This window comes from Nicotiana tabacum, chromosome 21, assembly GCF_000715075.1.
Source record: "Nicotiana tabacum cultivar K326 chromosome 21, ASM71507v2, whole genome shotgun sequence".
NCBI classification, from domain to species: Eukaryota; Viridiplantae; Streptophyta; class Magnoliopsida; order Solanales; family Solanaceae; genus Nicotiana; species Nicotiana tabacum.
The window spans coordinates 90,227,926-90,251,584 of record NC_134100.1 but is presented as its reverse complement, the minus strand read 5'-3'; the positions used below and the strand labels follow the sequence as shown (position 1 = coordinate 90,251,584).

General features: G+C 37.6%; 2 protein-coding genes across 3 annotated transcripts; both read left to right on the top strand.

Annotated features, from left to right (window-relative positions):
* Positions 1-12,269: 12,269 nt before the first annotated feature.
* Positions 12,270-19,603, top strand: LOC107778191 (beta-galactosidase). 2 transcript variants are annotated; one of them, XM_016598404.2, is made up of 19 exons: positions 12,270-12,629; positions 12,892-12,987; positions 13,108-13,220; positions 13,322-13,388; positions 13,890-13,982; positions 14,119-14,262; positions 15,380-15,468; positions 15,565-15,670; positions 15,988-16,075; positions 16,194-16,312; positions 16,522-16,686; positions 16,788-16,963; positions 17,439-17,548; positions 17,666-17,775; positions 17,880-17,990; positions 18,309-18,419; positions 18,520-18,725; positions 18,824-18,945; positions 19,231-19,603. In XM_016598404.2, the coding sequence occupies exons 2-18, from the start codon at positions 12,892-12,894 to the stop codon at positions 18,930-18,932; spliced, it is 2,013 nt and encodes a 670-aa protein (XP_016453890.2). In that variant the 5' UTR covers positions 12,270-12,629; the 3' UTR covers positions 18,933-18,945; positions 19,231-19,603. The 2 variants fall into 2 exon arrangements, with proteins under 2 accessions (XP_016453890.2, XP_075097590.1); XM_075241489.1 differs by lacking the exons at positions 18,520-18,725; positions 18,824-18,945; positions 19,231-19,603 and adding an exon at positions 18,096-18,176.
* A 1,693-nt stretch (positions 19,604-21,296) lies between these two features.
* LOC107778196 (putative polyamine oxidase 5) lies at positions 21,297-23,275 on the top strand. Its single transcript, XM_016598410.2, has one exon. It carries the CDS (start codon positions 21,476-21,478, stop codon positions 23,105-23,107), a length of 1,632 nt encoding a protein of 543 aa, XP_016453896.1. The 5' UTR covers positions 21,297-21,475; the 3' UTR covers positions 23,108-23,275.
* The last annotated feature ends 384 nt before the right edge of the window (positions 23,276-23,659 follow it).

The window sequence follows — 23,659 nt, the reverse complement described above, 5'->3', positions numbered from 1 at the left end:
AGTATGCGGGTGGAATCTGTTTATTGTAAATAGTTGCATACTTAATTAAGATATTCTTGCTTAAATTATTAATGTTTATTTGATCATTTTTTATGGGATTATTGTTAGTTGAATTATTGTTGAATATTCTGGAAGGTGAAGTCGATATTCTGGTATTGAATTGAATTTTAAGTATATATCCCCGCATTTAAATAGTCTTCCGAATTTATATTATTATTTTTATGGTAAGAAAGAGTGTAAAAGCACGAAGGATGATGCCGTGCCATTTTTATTATTTATACTATCATTGTCATGGTGAGAAAGAGTGTAAAAGCACGAAGGGTGTTGTTGCGCCTTTTTTGAGTGTAAAAGCACGAAGGGTGATGCCGTGCCATTTTCAGAGAGTGTAAAAGCACGAAGGGTGATGCCGTGCTAAAAGAGAGTAAAAGCACAAAGGTTGATGACGTGCTAATTATTATTATTTATTTATCAGTTTGTGGGAGGAATGAGAGTAAAAGCACGAAGGGTGATGCTGTGCCATTTTCATATCATCGGTTGCTCATTTTATTGTTGAGGAATTATTTGGCTGCTAAGTGCTAATTCTCCTGCTGAAATTATTATATCAACCCCCTTCGCATGTTCCCTCCCAAATTTATAAAGTGTTATTTATTGTTGCTTTGTATTTGTATATACTTGTACAGGTTGTTTACGTACGTGTCTTGTCATAGCCTCGTCACTACTTCGTCGAGGTTAGGCTCGATACTTACGGAGTACATGGGGTCGGTTGTACTCATACTATACTTTGCATTTCTTGTGCAGATTTTGGAGTTGGTCCTAGCGGCGTACCATAGACGTGCTCGGATTCAGCTACTCAGAGGAGACTTGAGGTATAACTGCACGGCGTCCGCAGTTTTGAAGTCCCCTTCTATCTTACCTTAGCTGTGTATTATCTTTCAAACATCTTGAATTTTATTCAGACCTTTATTTGTATTATTCTAGTAGCTCGTGCACCTGTGACACCAGATTCAGGGATGTATTGTGATGATTTGGTTGTTGTGGTCTTCCGCACTTTATTTCAGTAATTGACTTCCACTTAAATTGATTTGTTTAAAAATGGTTAAGATTTTTCTAATGTTGGCTTGCCTTGCAAGTGAAATGTTAGGCGACATCACGGGCCCGAAGGTGGAAATTTTGGGTCGTGACAGTTGGTATCAGAGCACTAGGTTACCTAGGTCTCACGAGTCACGAGCAAGCTTAGTAGATTCTGAAGGATCGGTACGGAGACGTCTGTACTTATCTTTCAGAGGCTATGAAGTTTAGGAAAAATATCACTTCTTTTTTATTCTGTCGTGCGATCTTATTCTATCATCGATGATTGAACCATTCTTTTCTTATTCTCTCGCAGATGGTGAAAACACGTAATACATCTACCGATAGACAGGGACCATAACCCCTAGTGGCAACTATGAATAGGGGTAGAGGTCGAGGTCGATGTCGTGCTAGAGGCCGAGGCGGAGGCATAGGTAGAACCCAGTCTATAGCTTGAGCAGCAACACTTGTTATAGAACCTCAGGTGGATCTTCAGGAGGAGATTCAAGTTCAGACTGTACCAGTTGGACCAGTTCAGGTCCCGGAAGGATTCATAGCTACTCCAATACTTCAGGTCACCCTAGTCCGTTTGGTGAGTCTTATGGAGGGCGTGGCTCAGAATGGTACGTTTCCAATGGTATCAACCGTCTCACAGGCTGGGGGAAGAGCACAAACTCCCACTACTCCCGCTCCAGAGCAGATGGCTCCCCAGTATCAGGCTCCAAAAGCCCCGCCAGTTGGGGTAGTTCAGCCAGTTGTTGCTGCACAGGCCGGTGATAGGGCCGCCATGTCTTCTGAGGCCTTATTGAGACTGGATAAATTTACTAAGCTCTTTCTAGTTTAGTTTAGTGGTATACATTCTGAGGACTCACTGGATTATCTTGACCGCTGCCATGAGGTGCTGCGAAACATGGGTATAGTTGAGACCAATGGGGTCGATTTTGTTGTATTTCAGATGACGGGTTCCGCCAAGAGGTGGTGGAGAGATTTTATGTTGACCAAACTAGTTGGGTCGCCTACGCTAACTTGGGAGCAGTTCTAATGGATATTTCTAGAGAAGTTTCTACCTATCACATTGAGAGAGGATTTCCGCAGGCAGTTTGAGCATCTCCAGCAGGGCAGTATGACTGTTACTCAGTACGAGACCCGTTTTATGGATCTAGCCCGTCATGCTCTCCTTTTACTTCCTATTGAGGGAGATAGAGTGAGGAGGGTTATTGAGGGACTTACTCACCCTATCAGTCTTCAGATGGCCAAGAAGACTGGAAGTAAGATTTCCTTTCAGGCGACTGCTAATGTTGCTAGGAGGATCGAGATGGTTCTTGCACAGGAAAGAGGGCAGGGGTCTGATAAGAGGCCTCGTTAGTTCGGTGGGTTCAGTGGTGCCTCGTCTGGAGGTAGAGGTAATTTTGGTAGGGGTCATCCTCCCAGGCCGTTTCATTCAGCGCTCCAGGCATCCTGCAGTGCACCACCAGCTCCTATTAGTGTACCTCTAATCCAGGGTTTCCAAGGTGGTTACTCAGATGACATGGACAATTTCAGGGTCAGCAGCCACAGCAGCCGAGGTCCTGTTATACTTGTGGTGATCCGAGGCACATTGCTAGATTATGCCCTAGGTCTCAGGGCAGCATGCAGCAGTAGGGTTCTCGTGCTATGATTCCAGCACCGGTTGCTTCACCGCCTGCTCATCCAGCTAGAGGTAGGGGTCATGCAGCTAGAGGTGGAGGTCAGACCATTAGAGGTGGCGGCCAGCCAGTTAGAGGCTGTCGCAGATACGTAGTTCAGAGTGGTAGGGCCCAGCCTCAATTTTATGCTTTTCCAGCTAGGCCTGAGGCCGAGTCATTCGATATCGTGATTACAGGTATTGTTCCAGTTTGCCATAGAGATGCTTCAGTTCTATTAGACCCAGGATCTACTTATTCTTATGTGTCCTCCTATTTTGCTTCATATCTGGTTGTGCCTCGTGATTCTTTGAGTGCTTCTGTGTGTGTGTCCACACTGGTGGGAGATTCTGTTGTGGTAGATCATGTCTATCGTTTGTGTGTGGTTATTATTGGAAGTCTCGAGGTTAGTGTGGATCTTTTACTTCTTGATATGGTAGATTTTGATAGAATCTTGGGTATGGATTGGTTGTCCCCTTATCATGCTATATTGGATTATCACGCCAAAATGGTGACCTTAGCCATGCCGGGGTTACCTCGACTAGAGTGGAAAGGGACCCTTGGCCATTCCACTAGTTGGGTTATCTCTTATGTGAAAGCTCGACATATGGTCGAGAAGGGATGTCTAGCTTATTTGGCTTATATTCGCGATCCCAGCGCGGAAGTTCCTTCTATGGATTCAGTTCCAGTTATCCGTGAATATCCAGATGTATTTCCTGCAGATCTGTCGGGGATGTCACCCGACAAAGATATTAACTTCTGTATTGATTTAGCTCCGGGCACTCAGCCCATTTCTATTCCACCATACCGTATGGCCCCGCCGAAACTGAAAGAACTGAAGGAGTAGTTACAAGACTTGCTTGATCAGGGATTTATTAGACCTAGTGTCTCTCCCTGGGGTGCACCAGTGTTATTTGTAAATAAGAAAGATGGCTCAATGCGAATGTGTATAGATTATCGGCAGTTGAACAAGTCTACTATCAAGAACAAGTATCCACTGCCAAGAATTGATGACTTATTCGATCAGCTTCAGCGTGCCAAGGTGTTTTCAAAGATCGACTTGAGGTCTGGTTACCATCAGTTGAAGATTAGGACATTTGATGTCCCTAAGACAGCTTTTTGGACTCGGTATGGGCATTACGAATTCCTAGTGATGTCATTTGGGCTGACAAATGCCCCGGCAACATTTATGGATTTGATGAATAGGGTATTCAAGCCCTATATAGATTCTTTTGTGGTTGTATTCATTGATGATATCTTGATTTACTCCAGCACTCGAGAGGAGCATGAGCAGTATCTTCGGAGTATGCTTTAGACTTTGAAGAATAATCAGTTGTATGCCAAATTTTCAAAATGTGAATTTTGGTTAGACTCAGTTGCCTTTTTGGGCATGTTGTATCGGTAGAAGGCATAAAAGTGGATCCTAAGAAGATTGAGGTTGTTCAGAATTGGCCTAGACCTACTTCAGTTACAAAGATTCGGAGTTTTCTGGGTTTGGCAGGTTATTATCGTCGGTTTGTGGAGGGATTTTCATCTATAGCATCTCTATTGACCAAATTGACCCAGAAGGGTGCCTCATTCAGATGGTCAGACGAGTGTGAGTTGAGCTTTCAAAATCTCAAGACCGCTTTGACTACGACACCAGTGTTGGTATTACCCATAGGTTCAGGATCTTATACGGTGTATTGTGATGCATCTTGCATTGGGCTTGGTGCAGTATTGATGCAAGATGGAAGGGTGATTGCATATGCGTCGCGGCAGTTGAAAGTTCACGAGAAGAATTATCCTGTTCATGACTTAGAATTGGCAGCCATTGTTCATGCGCTGAAGATTTGGAGGCATTACCTTTACGGTGTCTCTTGTGAGGTATTTACCGATCATCGTATCTTACAATATCTGTTCAAATAAAAGGATCTTAATTTGAGGCAGAGAAGATGGTTGGAGCTGTTGAAGGACTATGATATCACTATTTTGTATCACCCCGGAAAGGCCAATGTGGTGGCCGATGCTTTGAGTAGAAATGCTGTGAGTATGGGCAGTCTTGCATATATTCCGGTTGGTGAGATGGCGTTAGCTGCAGATGTTTAGACTTTGGCTAATCAGTTCGTGAGGTTAGATGTTTCTGAGCTCAGTCGAGTTCTAGCTTGCACAGTCACTCGGTCTTCTTTATAAGAGCGCATCAAAGAGCGATAGTATGATGATCCTCATTTACTTGTACTTAAGGACACGGTGCGGCACGGTGAAGCCAAACAGGTTGCTGTGGGGGAAGATGGAGTTATGCGAATGCAGGGTCGTATTTGTGTGCCTAATGTGGATGGGCTTCATGAATTAATTCTTGAAGAGGAACACAGTTCCAGGTATTCAATTCATCCAGGTGCTGCCAAAATATATCAAGATTTACGGCAACATGATTGGTGGAGGAGAATGAAAAAGGATATAGTTGCATATGTAGATCGGTGTCTAAATTGTCAACAAGTCAAGTACGAGCATCAGAGACCTAGTGGTTTGCTTCAGAATATACAAATTCCTGAGTGGAAGTGGGAGTGTATCACTATGGATTTTGTTGTTGGACTCCCACAGACTCAGAGAAAATTCGACGCAGTTTGGGTCATTGTGGACAGGTTGACCAAGTCGGCACATTTCATTCTAGAGGTAGTTACCTATTCTTCAGAGTGGTTAGCTGAAATTTACATTCGTGAGATTGTCCGCTTTCATGGTGTGCCCGTGTTTATTATTTCAAATCGAGGTACGCAGTTTACCTCACACTTCTGGAAGGCTGTACAGCGTGAGTTAGGCACGCGAGTTGAGTTGAGTACAACATTTCATCCTCAGACAGACGGACAGTCAGAGCGCACTATTCAAATATTGGAAGATATGCTCCGCGCTTGTATTATAGACATTGGAGATTCTAGGGATTAGTTCTTGCCACTTGCGGAGTTTGCATATAATAACAGCTATAAGTCGAGCATTCAGATGACTCCATATAAAAGCATTATACGGGAGGCGGTGTCGTTCGCTCGTTGGCTAGTTTGAACCGGGAGAGGCTCGATTGTTGGGTACCAATTTAGTACAGGATGCCTTGGATAAGGTCAAGATTATTCAGGATCGATTTCGCACAGCTCAGTCTAGGAAAAAGAGTTATGCCGACCGTAAGGTTCGTGATATTGCATTCATGGTTGGATAAAGAGTATTGCTCCGGGTTTCACCTATGAAAGGTGTAATGAGGTTCGGAAAGAAGGGCAAGTTGAGCCCTAGGTATATAGGACCCTTCAAAATTCTTGAAAGGATGGGTGAAGTAGCCTACATGATTGCATTACCACCTAGTTTATCAGCGGTTCATCCGGTGTTCCATGTGTCTATGCTCCAGAAATATCATGATGATCCGTCCCATGTGTTAGATTTCAGCGCAGTCCAATTGGACAAGGATTTGACTTACGAAGAGGAGCCGGTAGCTATTCTAGTCAGGCAGGTCCGACAGTTGAGGTCTAAGAGTTATCCTTCAGTTCGGGTGCAATGAAGAGGTCAATCAACATCTACCTGGGAGTCCGAGTAGGACATGCGGAGTAAATATCCATACCTTTTCACCAGCTCAGGTACTTTTCTAATTCCGTTCGAGGACGAATGTTTGTTTTAGAGGTGGAGAATATGATGACCCAAAAGGTCATCTTTAAATTTAATAAATTATTTATGTGTTTTGAGACCTTAAATAGCACTATTCATTATTTCTCGACTTACGTGCGCAGTTCGTAAATTTTTTCGGAAAGGTTTTAGGTGAAAAATTAATTAAAATATGAAATAGAGCTTTAAAACTCAATTGGGATGACTTTGGTCAATATTTTGAGCAAACGGACCCGGATCAGTATTTTGACAGTTCCGATAGGTCCGTATCATGATTTGGGACTTGGGCGTATGCCCGAATTGAATTCAAAGGTCTCTACCTCAAGTTATCACATGTTGTTAAAAATTTTAAGTTTAAAGGTTTAATGACTTAAGAGATTTGACTAATGTTTGACTTTGTTGATACCGGATCCGTATTTTAGTTTCGGAACCCGGTATAGCTCCATTACTATATTTATGACTTGTCTGCCAAATTTGGTGAGAAACGGAGCTGGTTTGACGCGATTCGGACGTCCGGTTGTTAAAATAGAAATTCTAAAGTTTTCTTAAAAAATTCATTTGATTTGGTATCTGATTCATAGTTTCAAGTGTTATTTTAGTGTTTTGATTGCGCGAGCGAGTTCGTATTAAGTTTTTGGACTGGTGTGCATATATGGTTTAGAGCCCCGAGGGCTCGGGTGAGTTTCGGATAGCCTACGGACCTTTTGAACTTTGAAAAAATCTGGTTTTTGAGCTTCAGCTGTCATCTGGTGCATGGTGCTTCGCGATCGTGAAGCCATTCCCACGATCACGAAGAGAAAATTGTGAGCCGTGATTTTTACCCTTCGCGTTCGAGAATATAAGCACGCGATCGCGGAAGGTTAGCTCCCAGTGCACCGCGAACGCGTAGAGTTGATCGCGTCCGCGAAGAGGAAATGAGGCACAAGCTGGGGCACCCAAATTTGTTCTTCGCATTCGCATGAAGTGGTCCACGATCGCGAAGTCTGCGGGGTTATGCTTCGCGTTCGCTTATGGGATGTCGCGTTCGCATAGTGAAAATTGGCAGCCTGTGCAATTTGTGCTTCGCGATCGCGAAGCCATTCCCGCGATCGCGAAGAGTAAAATGAACCTGGGCGAAAATTGTTCTATGCTATCACGAACGGATTCCCGCGATCGCGATGAGTAAAAACTTGGACAACAGAACTTAAGTTTTGGAAATGGGATCTCGCCCTATTTTTCATTATTCACGATTTTGAGTTTGGGTAAGGCGATATTTGGGCGATTTTCACGAAAAAAATATTGGGGTAAGTGTTCCTTATCCTATATTGATTATATTTCACGATTCTATACTCATTTATATCATGAATCCGTGAATTTATTGAAGAAAAATTAGTTTTTTATAAAATCTTCCAAAAATGTAAAATTAAGATTTGAAGGTCAATCCGATGTCGGAATTCGATGATTTTTGTATGGTTGAACTCGTATCGGAACGAGTGTTCTGATTTTGTGAGGTTTTCGAGATTCGAGACGTGAACCCCACTGTCAATTTTTTAAATGAATTTCGGATTTTAATCCGGAAAATTAGTAAATTCATATGGAATCAATTCCTACGATTTGTATTGAGTATATTGAAAGTTTTATGACTAGATTTGAGGATTTCAGACACAAATTCACGAGGCAAAGGTTTATTGGAATTTTGAATTTGGTTGCAAAGCGAGGTAAGTGTCGTGGTTAACCTTGACTTGAGGGAGTAGGACTTATTAGTCTATTTGCTACGTGATTTAATGTGCGGGTATAACGTATATGTGAGGTGACGAGTACTTATGCATTGTGGTTGAGTAAAGCATAGCGGGTGGAATCTGTTTATTGTAAATAATTGTATACTTAATTAAGATATTTCTGCTTAAATTATTAATGTTTATTTGATCATTTTTCATGGGATTATTGTTAGTTAAATTATTGTTGAATATTCTTGAAGGTGAAGTCGATATTCTGGTATTGAATTGAATTTTAAGTATATATCCCCACATTTAAATACTGTTCCGAATTTATATTATTATTTTTATAGTAAGGAAGAGTGTAAAAGCACGAAGGATGATGCCGTGCCATTTTTATTATTTATACTATCATTGTCATGGTGAGAAAGAGTGTAAAAGCACGAAGGGTGTTGCCGTGCCATTTTTGAGTGTAAAAGCACGCAGGGTAATGCCGTGCCATTTTCAGAGAGTGTAAAAGCACGAAGGGTGATGCCGTACCAAAAGAGAGTAAAAGCATAAAGGGTGATGCCGTGCCAATTATTATTATTTATTTATCAGTTTATGGGAGGAATGAGAGTAAAAGCACGAAGGGTGGTGCCGTGCCATTTTCATATCATCAGTTGCTCATTTTATTATTGAGGAATTATTTGGCTGCTAAGTGCTAATTCTCCTGCTGAAATTATTATATCAACCCCCTTCGCATGTTTCCTCCCAAATTTATAAAGTGTTATTTATTGTTTTATTGTTGCTTCGTATTTGTATATACTTGTACAAGTTGTTTACATACGTGTCTTGTCATAGCCTCGTCAGTATTTCGTCGAGGTTAGGCTCGACACTTACGGAGTACATGGGGTCGGTTGTACTCATACTACACTATGCACTTCTTGTACAGATTTTGGAGTTGGTCCTAGCGGCGTACCATAGACGTGCTCGGATTCAGCTACTCAGAGGAGACTTGAGGTATAACTGCACAACGTTCGCAGTTTTGAAGTCCCCTTCTATCTTACCTTAGCTGTGTATTATCTTTCAAACAGCTTGAATTTTATTCACACCTTTATTTGTATTATTCTAGTAGCTCGTGCACTTGTGACACCAAATTCAGGGATGTATTGTGATGATTCGGTTGTTGTGGTCTTCAACACTTTATTTCAATAATTGACTTCCGCTTAAATTGATTTGTTTAAAAATGGTTAAGATTTTTTAACGTTGGCTTGCCTAACAAGTGAAATGTTAGGCGCCATCACGATTCCGAAGGTGGAAATTTCGGATCGTGACACCAGCATTGCTATCGTGATACTAATCAAGTAGTAGATGCATTGGCTAAATGGAGCATCATTCATGGGAATTCCATTATTTATAATTGGAAGGATCTTCCCAATCAAGCTACATGCCCATATCTGATGGATAAGATACAAATGGCTATATTTAGACACAAGGAAAAAAGGAAATTTGTTACTGAACCTATGTCATTTTTTGTATAGAGCTCCTTTCATACATAGGTAGACTTTCTTACGTACTTTTGATATGTGCTTTTTGTATATTGGTAAGAAAGCTACTCTATCTTTGTATTTGTTCTATTAACGGTTATAAGGATGGTCTTTTGGATGTAATGAACAGAGGTTAGGTGAAATGTTCCCTATGTTAGGCGCTCTTTTTGCTGAGATTATATAAAAGGAAGACGCCACCTGAAAGCAATAAAACGTAGTTCCTCCCGCAATTGAATTTTGCCTTGAAGTTTTATAAAGTGTGAAATCCGAATCTAGGTTCGAAAGAGCTGGATCATCAACGTCAGTGACAAAAAATAGTATGTTAGGTGCGAAATATCCTCGCTTTCCGAACTATAATCTTTCCTAGCTACAACTCTTACGATGATATATAGGCCCTTAAGGATAACAATGGGTACAATGATATATCTCGCACACTTAACGTTTGTTTAACATTTCCGGAAAGACCACCTATTTATTCGTTTGCCGGATTCAGCACGAAATCATTGAAAGTTGTGAGTTTGCTTTGGCTTTGGTTGTGAAATAACATGATGTCTTCATCCCTTGTACGCCTTACATTCTTAAGGATTCAGACTTGGGACCATTATGTTTGCTTGTCTTTTTTCTTGTGTTTCAATGAGAGCTTAATAGGAATGGACCTAAAAGAAAAGAACAAAAGATGAGGAAAAAAGAAAAAGGAAAAGAAAAGAGAAAGATAGAAAGGGGTTGATTAAAATTAAAACATGTTATTTTTATTTATTTTTTCTCATCCAATATCCGGTAAACTCTTTGGGATTCTGAGTAATCCAGATTCACAGTGTAAGCCCCATTAAATGAAGAACAATTTCCTACCAAATATTATTTTTTATTTATATGGTTGGACCGAAATCTCTGATTAACCGTTCCCTACCACCACAACCGTTGGTACTTAAGATATCTCTTTTACTTCTATTAATTCTATTTCACGTCTAGCTATCCTATAATTTTTGTGTCTTCCCAATTTATAATTCCTAATAATTATTGATAGATATGAATTTTTTCACAAATGCTAGTATATGCCTCGATATCCAGTGATAAATTATTGCTTCTTTATATCATTATAAACCACTAAAAAAAAATTCTGATACCCCACAATAAAGGAAAATGAAAAAAAAGAAAGTGTCGATTTGTGGATCATGTTGAATAACAAGAAATGGAACTTTCAGTTGTATAAAAATCACATAAAGCCCTCTGTCTCAACAATATCTACATTATTATTTGGAACTTTTTCCTTGAACGTTTGTATTAGAATTTGAATAGCACAAGTTATTTCCAAGATATATCCGCATAATTTAATCTTTTAGACTTACAATAATTTATTAATTTATGCATGAGAAGATCGCTCCAACCACCGGTCCACCACTAATGTCGTAGTTGGATAGATAAGATCTCTCCACTCTTAATTAAAAATTATCGAGTTTGAACCTAATATGAAAATACCTGGTAGGGAGCTTTTCTCCCTTTTTATGCGCCTTATGTACCGTGAATTCTGATTAGTCAGAAGTCCAAAACGAATAGCAAACATCGGGTGAAAAATTAAAAAAGAAAAAGAAAAAAAAACGATCATTCCAACCAAATCGCTCGCCTAGCAAGGACAATACTAACTTTATGACATATTATCCAATATATAACTGAATTTAAGTTATAAAACACTATATAATTAAATAACACGTTCTATAGTACCATTAATTCCATTACGTGACACTCCATTTAACTTTCAAAAAATTAACTAAAAATTTTATGGCATGAGATTAGCAAGGCAGTTATTGAGTAAATGAAATTAAAGCCATTAAGGTACTTATTACCAAGTCAATATAGTATTAAAGCATAAATTTGATTAACTATTTAACTATACCTCTTGTTGCTACAACAGTATCTCAACTATAGCGCAAAAACTTTGCAATTAGTTAAGCTTTTCAAGCAATATTTTATACTTATACACAATATTACCCCTCATTGTTATTTTCATTTCGTAAAGAAACCACAGCTACTTCAATCATTTTCATACTTTCTTTCCCTTATAAAAAACTATTCTTTTCATTTCTTTATGAGAAAAAAAGGATGTATTACAAAAAGAACCAAATTAAAGGATGCGCACCTAAATGAAGAATTTAAGAAAGTGCATCCTTTATCATTATTGAAGTATTTTCCTTTCAAAGACAAAGTTATTCCACGTAAACAAATAAAAGTGATAGATGTTCTTTTTTTCATGTGTTAATCTTACGTTATTTAATATTTATACTTGGGAAATATCGATTCTTTTCACCAATAGTGTCCTCAGCTAGATCTCGTTGCACTGGGCTTGCGTAAACTGATTTACATCTCATGTATATTTTGTGAATTATTTCATAGTAAGCAAATTACCCAATGTGCACCCGAAAATTAGTGACGGCAAATTTTCCTGGGAATTTTCAAAAGATAAAAAGAAATATATTAGGTATCCTAGGAAATAATTGAATTGCATGCAAGTGGATCAAGAAACCACCCTTGTGGAAAAATAAACAAAATTATTATACTTCAAAATTTATCAAAATCTAAAGTATTAACTATTAAGATAAACAAATAATCGGATAATCTAAGTTGTGAGTCAAAATGTGTGCCCCACCTAAGCAGTTGTGCATTTCTCCTACTTGTTTATAAAGCAGTTGCAACATCTCTTCCTTAACTTCCCTCGTAACCAAATCACCTTCAAAACCTACGTACATAGAGTTAAAACACACACACACACACAGAGTGAGTTAAAATATTGGTATAAATATCTTTACATACTTGGTTCTCAAAAGAATCAATAGAGAAGAAGAAGAAAGACAAGACAAAAGTGTCATTCTTTTTGTTGGTTTTAACGCCCCTTTCGCCTTCTTCTGTTTCTTTCTCCTCTTTATTTGTGAGCCAAAAAGCATAAGAAGAAAGACAAGACAAAAGTGAAAGCCACTGTTTCTTACGATGACAGAGCTATACTCATAAATGGGAGAAGAAAAATTCTTATTTCTGGTTCTATTCATTACCCAAGAAGCACTCCTGAGGTAATTATGCAGCGTCATTTCATTATTTTCATGATTTCTTGATAAATTGCCATGTCTTGTACTTTGACAATTTTTTTGTTTCCTTTTAAATGTTTTTTTTTGGGTTGTAAAAATCTTTTGTTTACACATTTTTATGGCTTCTGGAAAAATGGTTTGTCTTGCTATTTGTAATTTTTGTTCCCTTATGCTTTTTGGCTCTATAATTCTTTTTTTAAAATTATGAAATATTGTCTTCTTTTTTTTTTGTTATTGGTAATTTCAGATGTGGCCTGATCTTATACAAAAGGCAAAAGATGGAGGTTTAGATGTTATTGAGACTTATGTTTTTTGGAATGGGCATGAACCTTCACCTGGAAAAGTAATTCCTTTTAACTCTACTTAATTTATTTTTATTTTTTAAATTTAAATCAAGATTCTGCAATTAGTATCTAAAAACAAAAATATTAAGCTTTTAATATATATTTTTTTCAATTTTCAGTATAATTTTGAAGGGAGATATGATCTTGTTAAGTTCGTCAAGTTGGTACAAAAAGCAGGACTTTATGTCAATCTACGTATTGGCCCTTACGTTTGTGCAGAATGGAACTTTGGGTAATTTACAAAAAATAAGTTAATATATAAATGACTTGGCTTTAGTTTTTTGCAGCTTCCCCTGTTTTATACTCTGTTTTATTTTTTTTATTTGGTTGCAGGGGATTCCCTGTTTGGCTAAAGTATGTTCCTGGTATGGAATTCAGAACAGACAATCAGCCTTTCAAGGTCTGGTTTTTTACTTTCCCATATTCTTAAAGCTTAAGTTGTTAGAAAAATCATATTTTTACTTAATTATATTATGTCTCAACCTTTTTCACGTGTGAGTTTAATTCTTTTTGTGGGCTGAACACAAAACAATAACAACAACCAGGGGTGGAGCTAGAACCCCGGCTGGTTCGATAGAACCCAGTAGTTTTTGCTCAAATAGTATATTTGTGTTAAGAAATTCATTAAATATGTACTAATATTAAATTTAGAACCCAGTCATTAGTACTTGAAATCGTTGTTCTAAAATTCAGAACTCATAAACTTAAAATCCTGAATTTGCTTCTTAAGGTTAAAAAGAGACTAATATTAATACTTACTAAGAGTCATTACAAACTTGTACATAATAATAATAATAATAATAATAATAATAATAATAATAATAATAATAATAATAATAATAATAATAGAAGTTGTGTACCAAGTCTGAACTGTCATGTTTACTGGTTGACTATAATGAAGGTGGCTATGCAAGGATTTGTACAGAGAATAGTCAACATGATGAAGTCAGAAAAATTATTTGAACCTCAAGGAGGACCAATAATAATTGCCCAGGTTTGAATTATGCTCATGCCTTGTCTTTATTTACACTGTTTCTACAAATGAATTTGGAATTATTTTCCCCTAATTGTAATTTATCTCCTAATTCTCGATTAGTGGAAAAATTATAATTTGATAATTAATGCTACAGATAGAAAATGAGTATGGACCAGTAGAATGGGAAATTGGTGCTCCTGGTAAAGCTTATACAAAATGGACTGCTCAAATGGCTGTGAGTCTTGAAACTGGAGTCCCTTGGATTATGTGTAAACAAGAGGATGCCCCTGATCCTGTGGTAAGCATTTCCCAATTTCCTCCTAATTTCAAATAATTGCATAATATTCTTTTTTTGGGGGGGGGAATTTTTCTCGATTTGTTCGTGTCATTCTTACGAAGGGAAGCCTTGGCGTAACTGGTAAAGTTGCTGCCATATGACTAGGAGGTCACAGGTTCAAGCCGTGGAAATAGCCTCTACAATAGATCCTTGTGGTTCGGCCCTTCCTCGGACCTCACGCATAGTGGGAGTTTAGTGCACCAGGTCTATTGCAGAAATGCTGGGTAAGACTGTGTACAATAGATCCTTGTAGTCCGGTCCTTCCCGGATCCCGCGCATAGCGGGAGTTTAGTACACTGGACTGTGCTTTTTGTTCGTGTCATCCTTACCTAGTGACCATGCTAATCTTCGTTGTATGTTTAGATTTACCTATCTCTGTTTGCCTTCCCCCAATTTAATGATAACGGGTCCCATAATATAGTTTTGGTAGACAGAGTTATCACGTAATTGAGTTCAAAATTTATAATCTTTTCTATATCAGTGATAAATATGGTGGCATCATCTAGCTATAGTTATTGGCTATGTTACTCGCAAAGGCGAATCCATATATTTAAACTACATGGGTTCAACGTTTAAGTTAATATTATGGTTTCATATCTACTATTTGTTGAATTTTAGTATATTTTTAATCATAAATTTATGCTCCGCGGCGAAAGTTATGGGTTCAGATGAATTCGGTGTCAGAAGGCTAGATCCGCCTCTGGTTACTCGGATCTTTTCTATATCAGTGATAAATATAGTGGCATCATCTAGCAATAGTTTTTAGCTATGTTGCTCACATCCTTCAAAAATGCGGCCGGGTGACTGTCGGATCCTTCTACAATAATATATTTTTGGAGGATCCGACACGAATGTAGCTGCAGTTTTGGAGGATCCAAGTTACAAAGGTTTTGGAGGACTGGGTTTTAGTGACTTCATTACAGTATTTGTTACTGTGTAAATTTTTTATGTTGTGGATTGATATAGATTAGGAGTAACTTGTCAATTCTTGAAACAATAACTGTTGCAACTTGTTTAAAGATTTTTTTGGATATCTCTCTCTCTAGAACTCATAATTGTTTTTTTTATTCTGCTACAGATTGATACCTGCAATGGCTTTTACTGCGAAGGATTCCGTCCCAATAAGCCTTACAAACCAAAAATGTGGACAGAAGTCTGGACTGGCTGGTAAATTCCAAGATTGCCAAATATATGATTATAACATCTTATGTTACTTAACCACCTATTTTAGTTGCTTAATTCAACTACTATATCTATATTTAGGTATACAAAATTTGGTGGTCCAGTTCCTCAAAGGCCAGCTGAAGATATTGCATTTTCAGTTGCAAGGTTTGTTCAGAACAATGGTTCATTCTTCAATTACTACATGGTAAGTTTGACCTTGCATTTCGTGTTACAGTTTTTGCTGTTACTTAGAATATAAACATAGAAGGGGAGCCTTGACGTAACTGGTAAAGTTGCTGCCATGTGACCAGGAGGTCACGGGTTCGAGTCGTGGAAACAGCCTCTTGCAGAAATGCAGGGTAAGGCTGCGTACAATAGACCCTTGTGGTACGGCCCTTCCCCAGACCCGCGCATAGCGGGAGCTTAGTGCACCGGGCTGCCTTTTATTTATTTTTTTAGAATATAAACGTAGCTATTTGTCTTATTGATATGTTCTTGTATTTTATACTGTGGTTGCTTCAGTATCATGGAGGAACGAATTTTGGCCGAACATCTTCAGGGCTTTTCATTGCAACTAGCTATGATTATGATGCTCCTCTAGATGAGTATGGTACGATAAAAACCCCGATATCTTCTCACATCTGCACAACAAAAATGAGTATAATGGAAAAAATTTCTGCAAATTTTTCGTGCTTATCTTGACTATTATTCGTTTTATGATGTAAAAGGGCTGCTGAATGAACCAAAATATGGGCATTTGAGAGACTTGCATAAAGCAATTAAGCTATGTGAACCAGCTTTAGTTTCATCATATCCCACAGTGACTAAGATTGGCAGTAATCAAGAGGTTAGTCTGATATAAAAAATTGTATGTTTATGGTTGAATAATCATACAATTATTCTCTACCTTCCAGATAGGGGTAAGGTATGCGTACACACTACCCTCCTCAGACCCCACTTGTGTAATTATATTGGGTTTGTTGTTATTTGTGTATGGTCGAATAATCGTCTTGATTTGTCTTCTAACTTTGTTTTACATTTTTGTGGCCAATACAGGCTCATGTCTTTAGATCAAAATCTGGAAATTGTGCTGCATTTCTATCAAACTACGACTCGAAATATTCAGTTAAAGTCACATTTCAGAATAAGCCATATGATCTGCCTCCTTGGTCCATCAGTATTCTTCCTGACTGCAAAACTGCTGTTTATAACACAGCAAAGGTAATGAAAATAAACAAAATCCTACTAATACTTTTGTCGAAAAATACAGATGAGAACGTTTTATGGACAGAAGTCATAATGTCCTCTATGTGATGCTGCAGGTTAGCTCCCGAAGCTCGAGCATAAAGATGACATCGACAGGTGGTGGACTTTCTTGGCAGTCATATAATGAAGAAACTCCGACTGCTGATGACAGCGATACACTTTCAGCAAATGGACTATGGGAACAGAAAAATGTCACCAGAGATTCCTCAGACTATCTTTGGTACATGACAGAGTGAGTAACTTCCATTTTCTTTTATAAACGATTTTATCTTGTTCCATCTTTACTTGGCAGATCCTATATCCTCAGAAACTTATACAAGGGGATTCTAAAAATATTGTAGGATGTCACCATTGGAATTTGAACCTATGACCTAAAGCAATTTTGAACACCCCTTTACTATTATACTTGAACTTTTCTTCACGTCAAGGGGATTCAACAGCTCACATATAACCAAAAAGATCATTTTTACTTTATTTGCACCAATGTAATTTTTCATGGAATCAGCCACTAACCCTTACATTAGGGTAGGTTGTCTACATCATATCCCTAGGGGTGCGGCCCTTCCCGGACCCTGCGTGAACACAGGATACCTTGTGCATCGAGCTGACCTTTTTTGCACAGTATAATTTTCCGACGAAGGGACCCCCTTGACACTACCTAGTTCCGCCACTGGATATCCTGATAATGTTGTGTTTACTTTCTCCAGTGTAAATATAGCATCTGATGAAGGATTTTTAAAGAATGGAAAGGACCCTTATCTCACTGTTATGTCGGCGGGTCATGTCTTGCATGTCTTCATCAATGGCAAACTATCAGGTAGTGGGAACTGCACTCTATTTGGGAATATGGCTAAGTACTTTTTCCTAACAAACTACAACTTTTAAGTCTATTCTTATCTCCTTTTGATCTCTATATGTTCTTGACTTGTGGTAGGAACTGTTTATGGGACATTGGATAGTCCAAAACTTACATATAGTGGCAATGTGAAATTAAGAGCTGGTATTAACAAGATTTCTCTGCTCAGTGTTTCTGTTGGTCTCCCGGTTAGTTTTCTACTTCATGTTTCTCTGGCCCTTCAATTAGCAATGATAGCTGAACCATTTTTGTAAAATTGTATATAACCTATGGTTTTAAATCGCCATTTCAGAACGTTGGCGTGCATTTTGATACGTGGAATGCAGGAGTTCTAGGTCCAGTCACATTGAGTGGTCTCAATGAGGGGAAAAGAGACTTAGCAAAACAGAGATGGTCTTACAAGGTTTGTTTACTAATTGCTTCTGTTCTCTCCCTAAAGCTTGATTTTCATATAATTTTTTGAGGAGACGAACCCGTGACCTATAAGTTGTCTCCATGTGACCTATAGGTCATGGGTTCGAGCCGTGGAATCAGTCATTGATGCTTGCATCAGGGTAGGCTGCCTACATCACATCCCCTTAAGGTGCAGGTGCGGCCCTTCTGCTTCGTGCACTAGGCTGTCCTTTTGTTGAGGAGACGAATGAAGCTACTTAGATGTGAGAGTAACGAAATATATATATAGAGTTGATACCTGACAAATCTATAATTTGCTTATTTGCAGGTTGGTCTAAAAGGTGAATCATTAAGTCTTCATACATTAAGTGGGAGTTCTTCTGTTGAATGGATTAAAGGTTCACTAGTGGCTCAAAAACAGCCCCTGACTTGGTACAAGGTAAATTCCAATCTACATATTGCCATGTTTTCTTAATCAATTTTATGATCTTGAATAATATATTGTAGCAGTGTAGTTAATATATTGATAAATTCTCCAGGCTACATTTAACGCGCCCGGAGGAAGTGACCCTTTAGCTTTAGACATGGCAAGTATGGGGAAAGGTGAGATATGGATAAATGGCGAAGGCGTAGGTCGCCACTGGCCTGGATATATAGCACAAGGTGAATGCGGAAAATGCAATTATGCTGGAACATTCAATGAGAAGAAATGTCAAACTAATTGCGGACAACCTTCTCAAAGATGGTAAGAGATATCCATAATTCCTACAATAGTAGAGCTAAATATGGTACTATTTAACTCCAGTTTGTTTTAAAGTAACTTTGTGGAACTGTTAATTTCAGGTACCATGTTCCAAGATCATGGCTAAAACCAAGTGGAAACCTATTGGTAGTATTTGAAGAATGGGGTGGTGATCCAACAGGAATTTCTTTGGTCAAAAGATCAAGATAAATAGCTTTAAAAGGTATGCGAATTCCTTTTTTGCATTGCATTAGCTGTTAGAATTCCTTTGGGTTGCGGCCCTTCCCCGCACCCTGCATAAACGCGAAATGCCTTGTGCACCCGGCTGCCCTTTTTTATGCTGCAATAACCTGTTGTCCTGATTCAAAATTCAGTATTTTATTTCGCGTCTAAAACCATGAGTTTATCTTTGTATTAACCTCAGGATCTCATACATACTTTTGCTGTTGAGTAAACTTATACATAACTGTTACTCCAATGTTTTACTTATAATTTCCTCTTAATCCAGAGCTGCATAGGACAGTAAGCTTGTTCAGTAAATATGGTGCTCGAAAACCTTATGAGCGGGAGCTTCGTCCGAATACATAAAAGAAGTTAACTGTGGAGGCTATTTGCAGCTGAATAAATCATTTTGAAGTACAGATTACAGGGATATAGTTTTTAAAAAATTCCCTTGCTTCAGTGTAAGCATTGTTTTAGGAAGTTCTATAGAACTCTGCTGATTGGGGCAAGTGATTTGAAGAAACTGTACAGTTTTCAAGTACAATTGCCAGTATCATTTTGTATTTAGATTACAAATAAAGCTTCGTGTATATATACAACTACTATTTGTTGATCACAAGGTTGTGAAATAATACAAGTTTCATTATCAAGGAAGCCAATTTTCACTCTCGTCTGCCCCTCTCTTTACCCTCTGTAGCTGAACTTTCTTACTTATTCGACGAGGACCTTACTTAGTATTGAAATTGAGTGCTCCCCGCCCTATCATCCCGTGTCTCAACCAACTTTTTTCTTGTCAGAAAATCTCTCTTTTGACTTTTCTTTGTAACAGTACTACTACTATATTGTAGTTTCTATAGAGCCTTGCATCATTTCTTTTTCATTTTTACGTGACTCAATTAATAGTTATTTGTCGCATCAACCCACAAATATTAGCCATTATGTTGCCATCATACATCAGCTAATCTAACACAGCGAGTATCAACTATAGAATAGATTAGTTCTAGCTAATATAAGAAGGTTCTGATATAACACTATCAACCACAAATCTGATCAAAATCAAATCTTAGACGAGAAAAGGGACCTCATTTGTTTTGTTTTTTTTTTTGCCATTATACCTTGATGCATTTTCTTGAACTTCATCGTCAAAATTTGAAGGGAATTGTTGATGTCTCACATCGGCTAGGGGTGAGAAGCTTGGTTTCCTTATATGGTTTTGTGCGATCCTCACCTCATGAGTTAACTTTTGAAGGGAATTGCTGCATTTCTTGAACTTCATCATCAAAATTTGAAGGGAATTGTTGGTGTCTCACATCGGCTAGGGGTGAGAAGCTTGGTTTCCTTATATGTTTTTGTGCGATTCCCACCTCATGAACTAACTTTTGGAGTTAAGTTAGGCTCAAGGTCCATTTTAATATAGTATCAGAGCCAGCCCTCCACCCCCCCCCCCCCCAAAAAAAAATTCTTATTTCACCGATATTGTGCCCCCATCTTATATTGTCCACGCTTCAGATGTCCAGTCTGATGTGTTTACGAAGATTTTGGCGCATATTTTATAGCAAAATATTCGAGTAATATGAATCCTCAAAATATGTTAGATACAAATTCAAACAACCTGTAAATGTGTTTATTACGCTGATTTATGCGTAGATGCTATAGAAAATTTTGAGTAATATGAATCCACAAGATATGTTAATATTGGAACACATGAAATGCATTAGAAGTAAAACGTTCCCTAACAAAAGTAATTTTTATACTCGGAGCTTAAACTAACTCGATACCTCTTGTTAAGGACATAGCAATTTCGCAAGTAACTTCGTTTGTAGCATCACCAAAATTCTTAGTATCAATACATATATGGTCAGAAGGGCCATTCAATTTTATTTTTTTATTTGAACTAATTAATATAAGCTCGTTTCTCAATAAAGACGTTTTGTTCTGTGATGACATATAAATTATTGTAAGATTCTCTCGGTTTGTTTTTTTTTTTTTGTCTTTATTACTTGTCAGTTTAATTTGTTGAACAACATATATAGTTTGAATTTGCTTGTTTTATTGGTTTATTTGTCCTTTCTAATTTTAACCCTACTAAAGCCAAATCAAATTTTAAACTGCAACCAAAAACCAGGTTATCATCGTTTCAATGTGGTAATACATTGAACCAGGGTTTAACTTATTTTGGAAGTATGTCAATTATTTCATACCAGAGCTAGAGATTTAAATTATTACTGAAATTTAGAATTTCAAACAAGATCGCTTTAATTTATGATTCTTTCCCAAAGTTAAAGAATTCTTTCCCAAAAACTTATGATTCTTTTGGTTAATTATGGTTACAATATAATATTTGTTACATTATTCAAAATCTAGACCTTTAAAATTTGAATACAATAAAGAATAAACTAATGTAATAGACACCATGATATACTCCTATATATAGATTTGCTTCTTGTTCAATTACTTCATTCTCACAAGCCAAATTCTTATAAACAAAAAATACAAATATCACAAATTGTTCAATCTTTTTTCCCTCTAAAATGGTGACACAAAAGCCAAAAATTGTGATAATTGGAGCTGGAATTTCTGGTCTCACAGCAGCTAAAACACTCTACACAACACAAAACTCAAATGAACTATTTGAGCTTTGTGTTGTTGAAGGTGGAAATAGAATTGGTGGAAGAATTTTTACTTCAGAATTTAATGGAGATCAAATTGAAATGGGAGCTACTTGGATACATGGAATTGAAGGTAATCCAATTTATAAAATTGCTCAAGAAATTAACTCATTGGAATCTGAAAAGCCTTGGGAATGTAAAGAAGGTAAATTAATGGATAAAAAAGTGACAATAACAGAAGATGGCTATGAGGTAAATTCTTCCCTTGTTAAATCCATATCAAATTTTTTCAACAAAATGTTAGCTTTTTCTTCAGGTGAAGGGAATTTTCAAGATGAGGTATGTAAAGAAATTGTTGAAAGTATAAATCTTGAAAATGGGAGTACAAAAAATCTAAGTACTGGTTCTTTCCTTAGGAAAGGTCTTGAATTTTATTGGAATTTAAAGAAAGATCAAGAAAATGTTGAAGTGTTTGATAAATGGAGTAGAAAATCACTTGAAGAAGGTGTTTTTGCTATGTTTGAGAATATACATAGGCATTATTCATCAGCTGGTGATTTGGGTACTTTAGATTTCAATGGAGAAAGTCAGTATTGTAATTTTCCTGGAGATGAACTAACTATAGCCAAAGGGTACTCAACTGTGGTTGAATCTTTGGCATCTGTTTTACCATCTGGTTTGATTCAATTAGGCCGAAAAGTCACAAAAATTGAATGGCAAAATGATGATTGTGACTTAAAATTTGAAAATGGTGATGGTACTAAGCCAGTGAAGTTACATTTTAGTGATGGATCAGTAATGTATGCTGATCATGTCATTGTAACAGTCTCATTAGGGGTACTAAAACAAGGAATTCGCGACGACTTTGCTATGTTTAGTCCTCAACTTCCTAGTTTCAAGACTCAAGCAATTTCAAGACTTGGTTTTGGTGTTGTTGACAAGTTATTCTTGCAACTTAGTCCAAGTACTGAAGAATGTGGCTATGAGGGGATGAATTTTCCCTACTTGCAAATGGTTTTTCATCAATCGGACGCGAAATTATTTCATTCAAAAATTCCCTTGTGGATTAGGAGGACAGCTCTTATACATCCACTTTATCCAAAGTCAAGTACTTTAGTATCATGGTTTACAGGTAAAGAAGCTCTTGAGATGGAAACTCTAGATGACGAGGAGATCATAGACGGGGTTTCGACAACAATATCACAGTTTCTAGCAAACTCAAAGCATTTCAAGAACTCAGATTCTGCAGCAGCAGAAAGTTGTGTTAAGTTTTCAAAGGTTTTGAAGTGTAAATGGGGTACTGATCCATTGTTTTTGGGATCATATACTCATATTGCAGTTGGATCAAGTGGAGATGATTTGGATGTTTTAGCTGAGCCATTACCTAAAGTGGGAAATTATGGTAAAAATTCAAAGAATTGCCCTCCACTTCAGATTTTATTTGCAGGGGAAGCAACACATAGATGCTACTATTCAACAACTCATGGTGCTTATCTTACTGGAGTTAGAGAAGCCAATAGGCTACTTAAGCACTTTCAATGTGTTGATATCTGAAAAAGATTGTTGTATTTATTTGTTCTTATTGTTTTCATATCAAATTTGGAATGAGTTGTTTGTTATACTCTCTGTTTAGGGGAATTTTAGAGAGTAAGAGGAATTGGGAAGGAAATAGAAACATATCATGAATGTTTTGATGAATGAATTAAAGAAACTTTTCATTTTATATTTGCTTTCAATTTGTTTGTGATGAAGGACTTTTCCTTTCCTATTATTTGGTGATTCTTGCTTTCAAAATCCTTTGTACTCTTCTCTAGCATTCCTATTCATCTAACATAATCATGACTTGAGATTTTATAGCTAAGTTTCAATTTTCATGATATATGATTAGTCAACATCTTTTTATTTCTTTTCATTTGCGCTAGTAACTTCGTAAACGACAGCCAAGCATCTCGCGTTTACGTAGGGTACGGGAAAGGGCCAATACCCCAAGCGGTATGATATAGACAACCTACTCTGACGTAAGCTCCAGTGGCTCATTCTATGGCTCAAACCCGTGACTTGGTCACACGAAGACAACTTTACCATTGCTCCAAGTTTCCGCTCCCG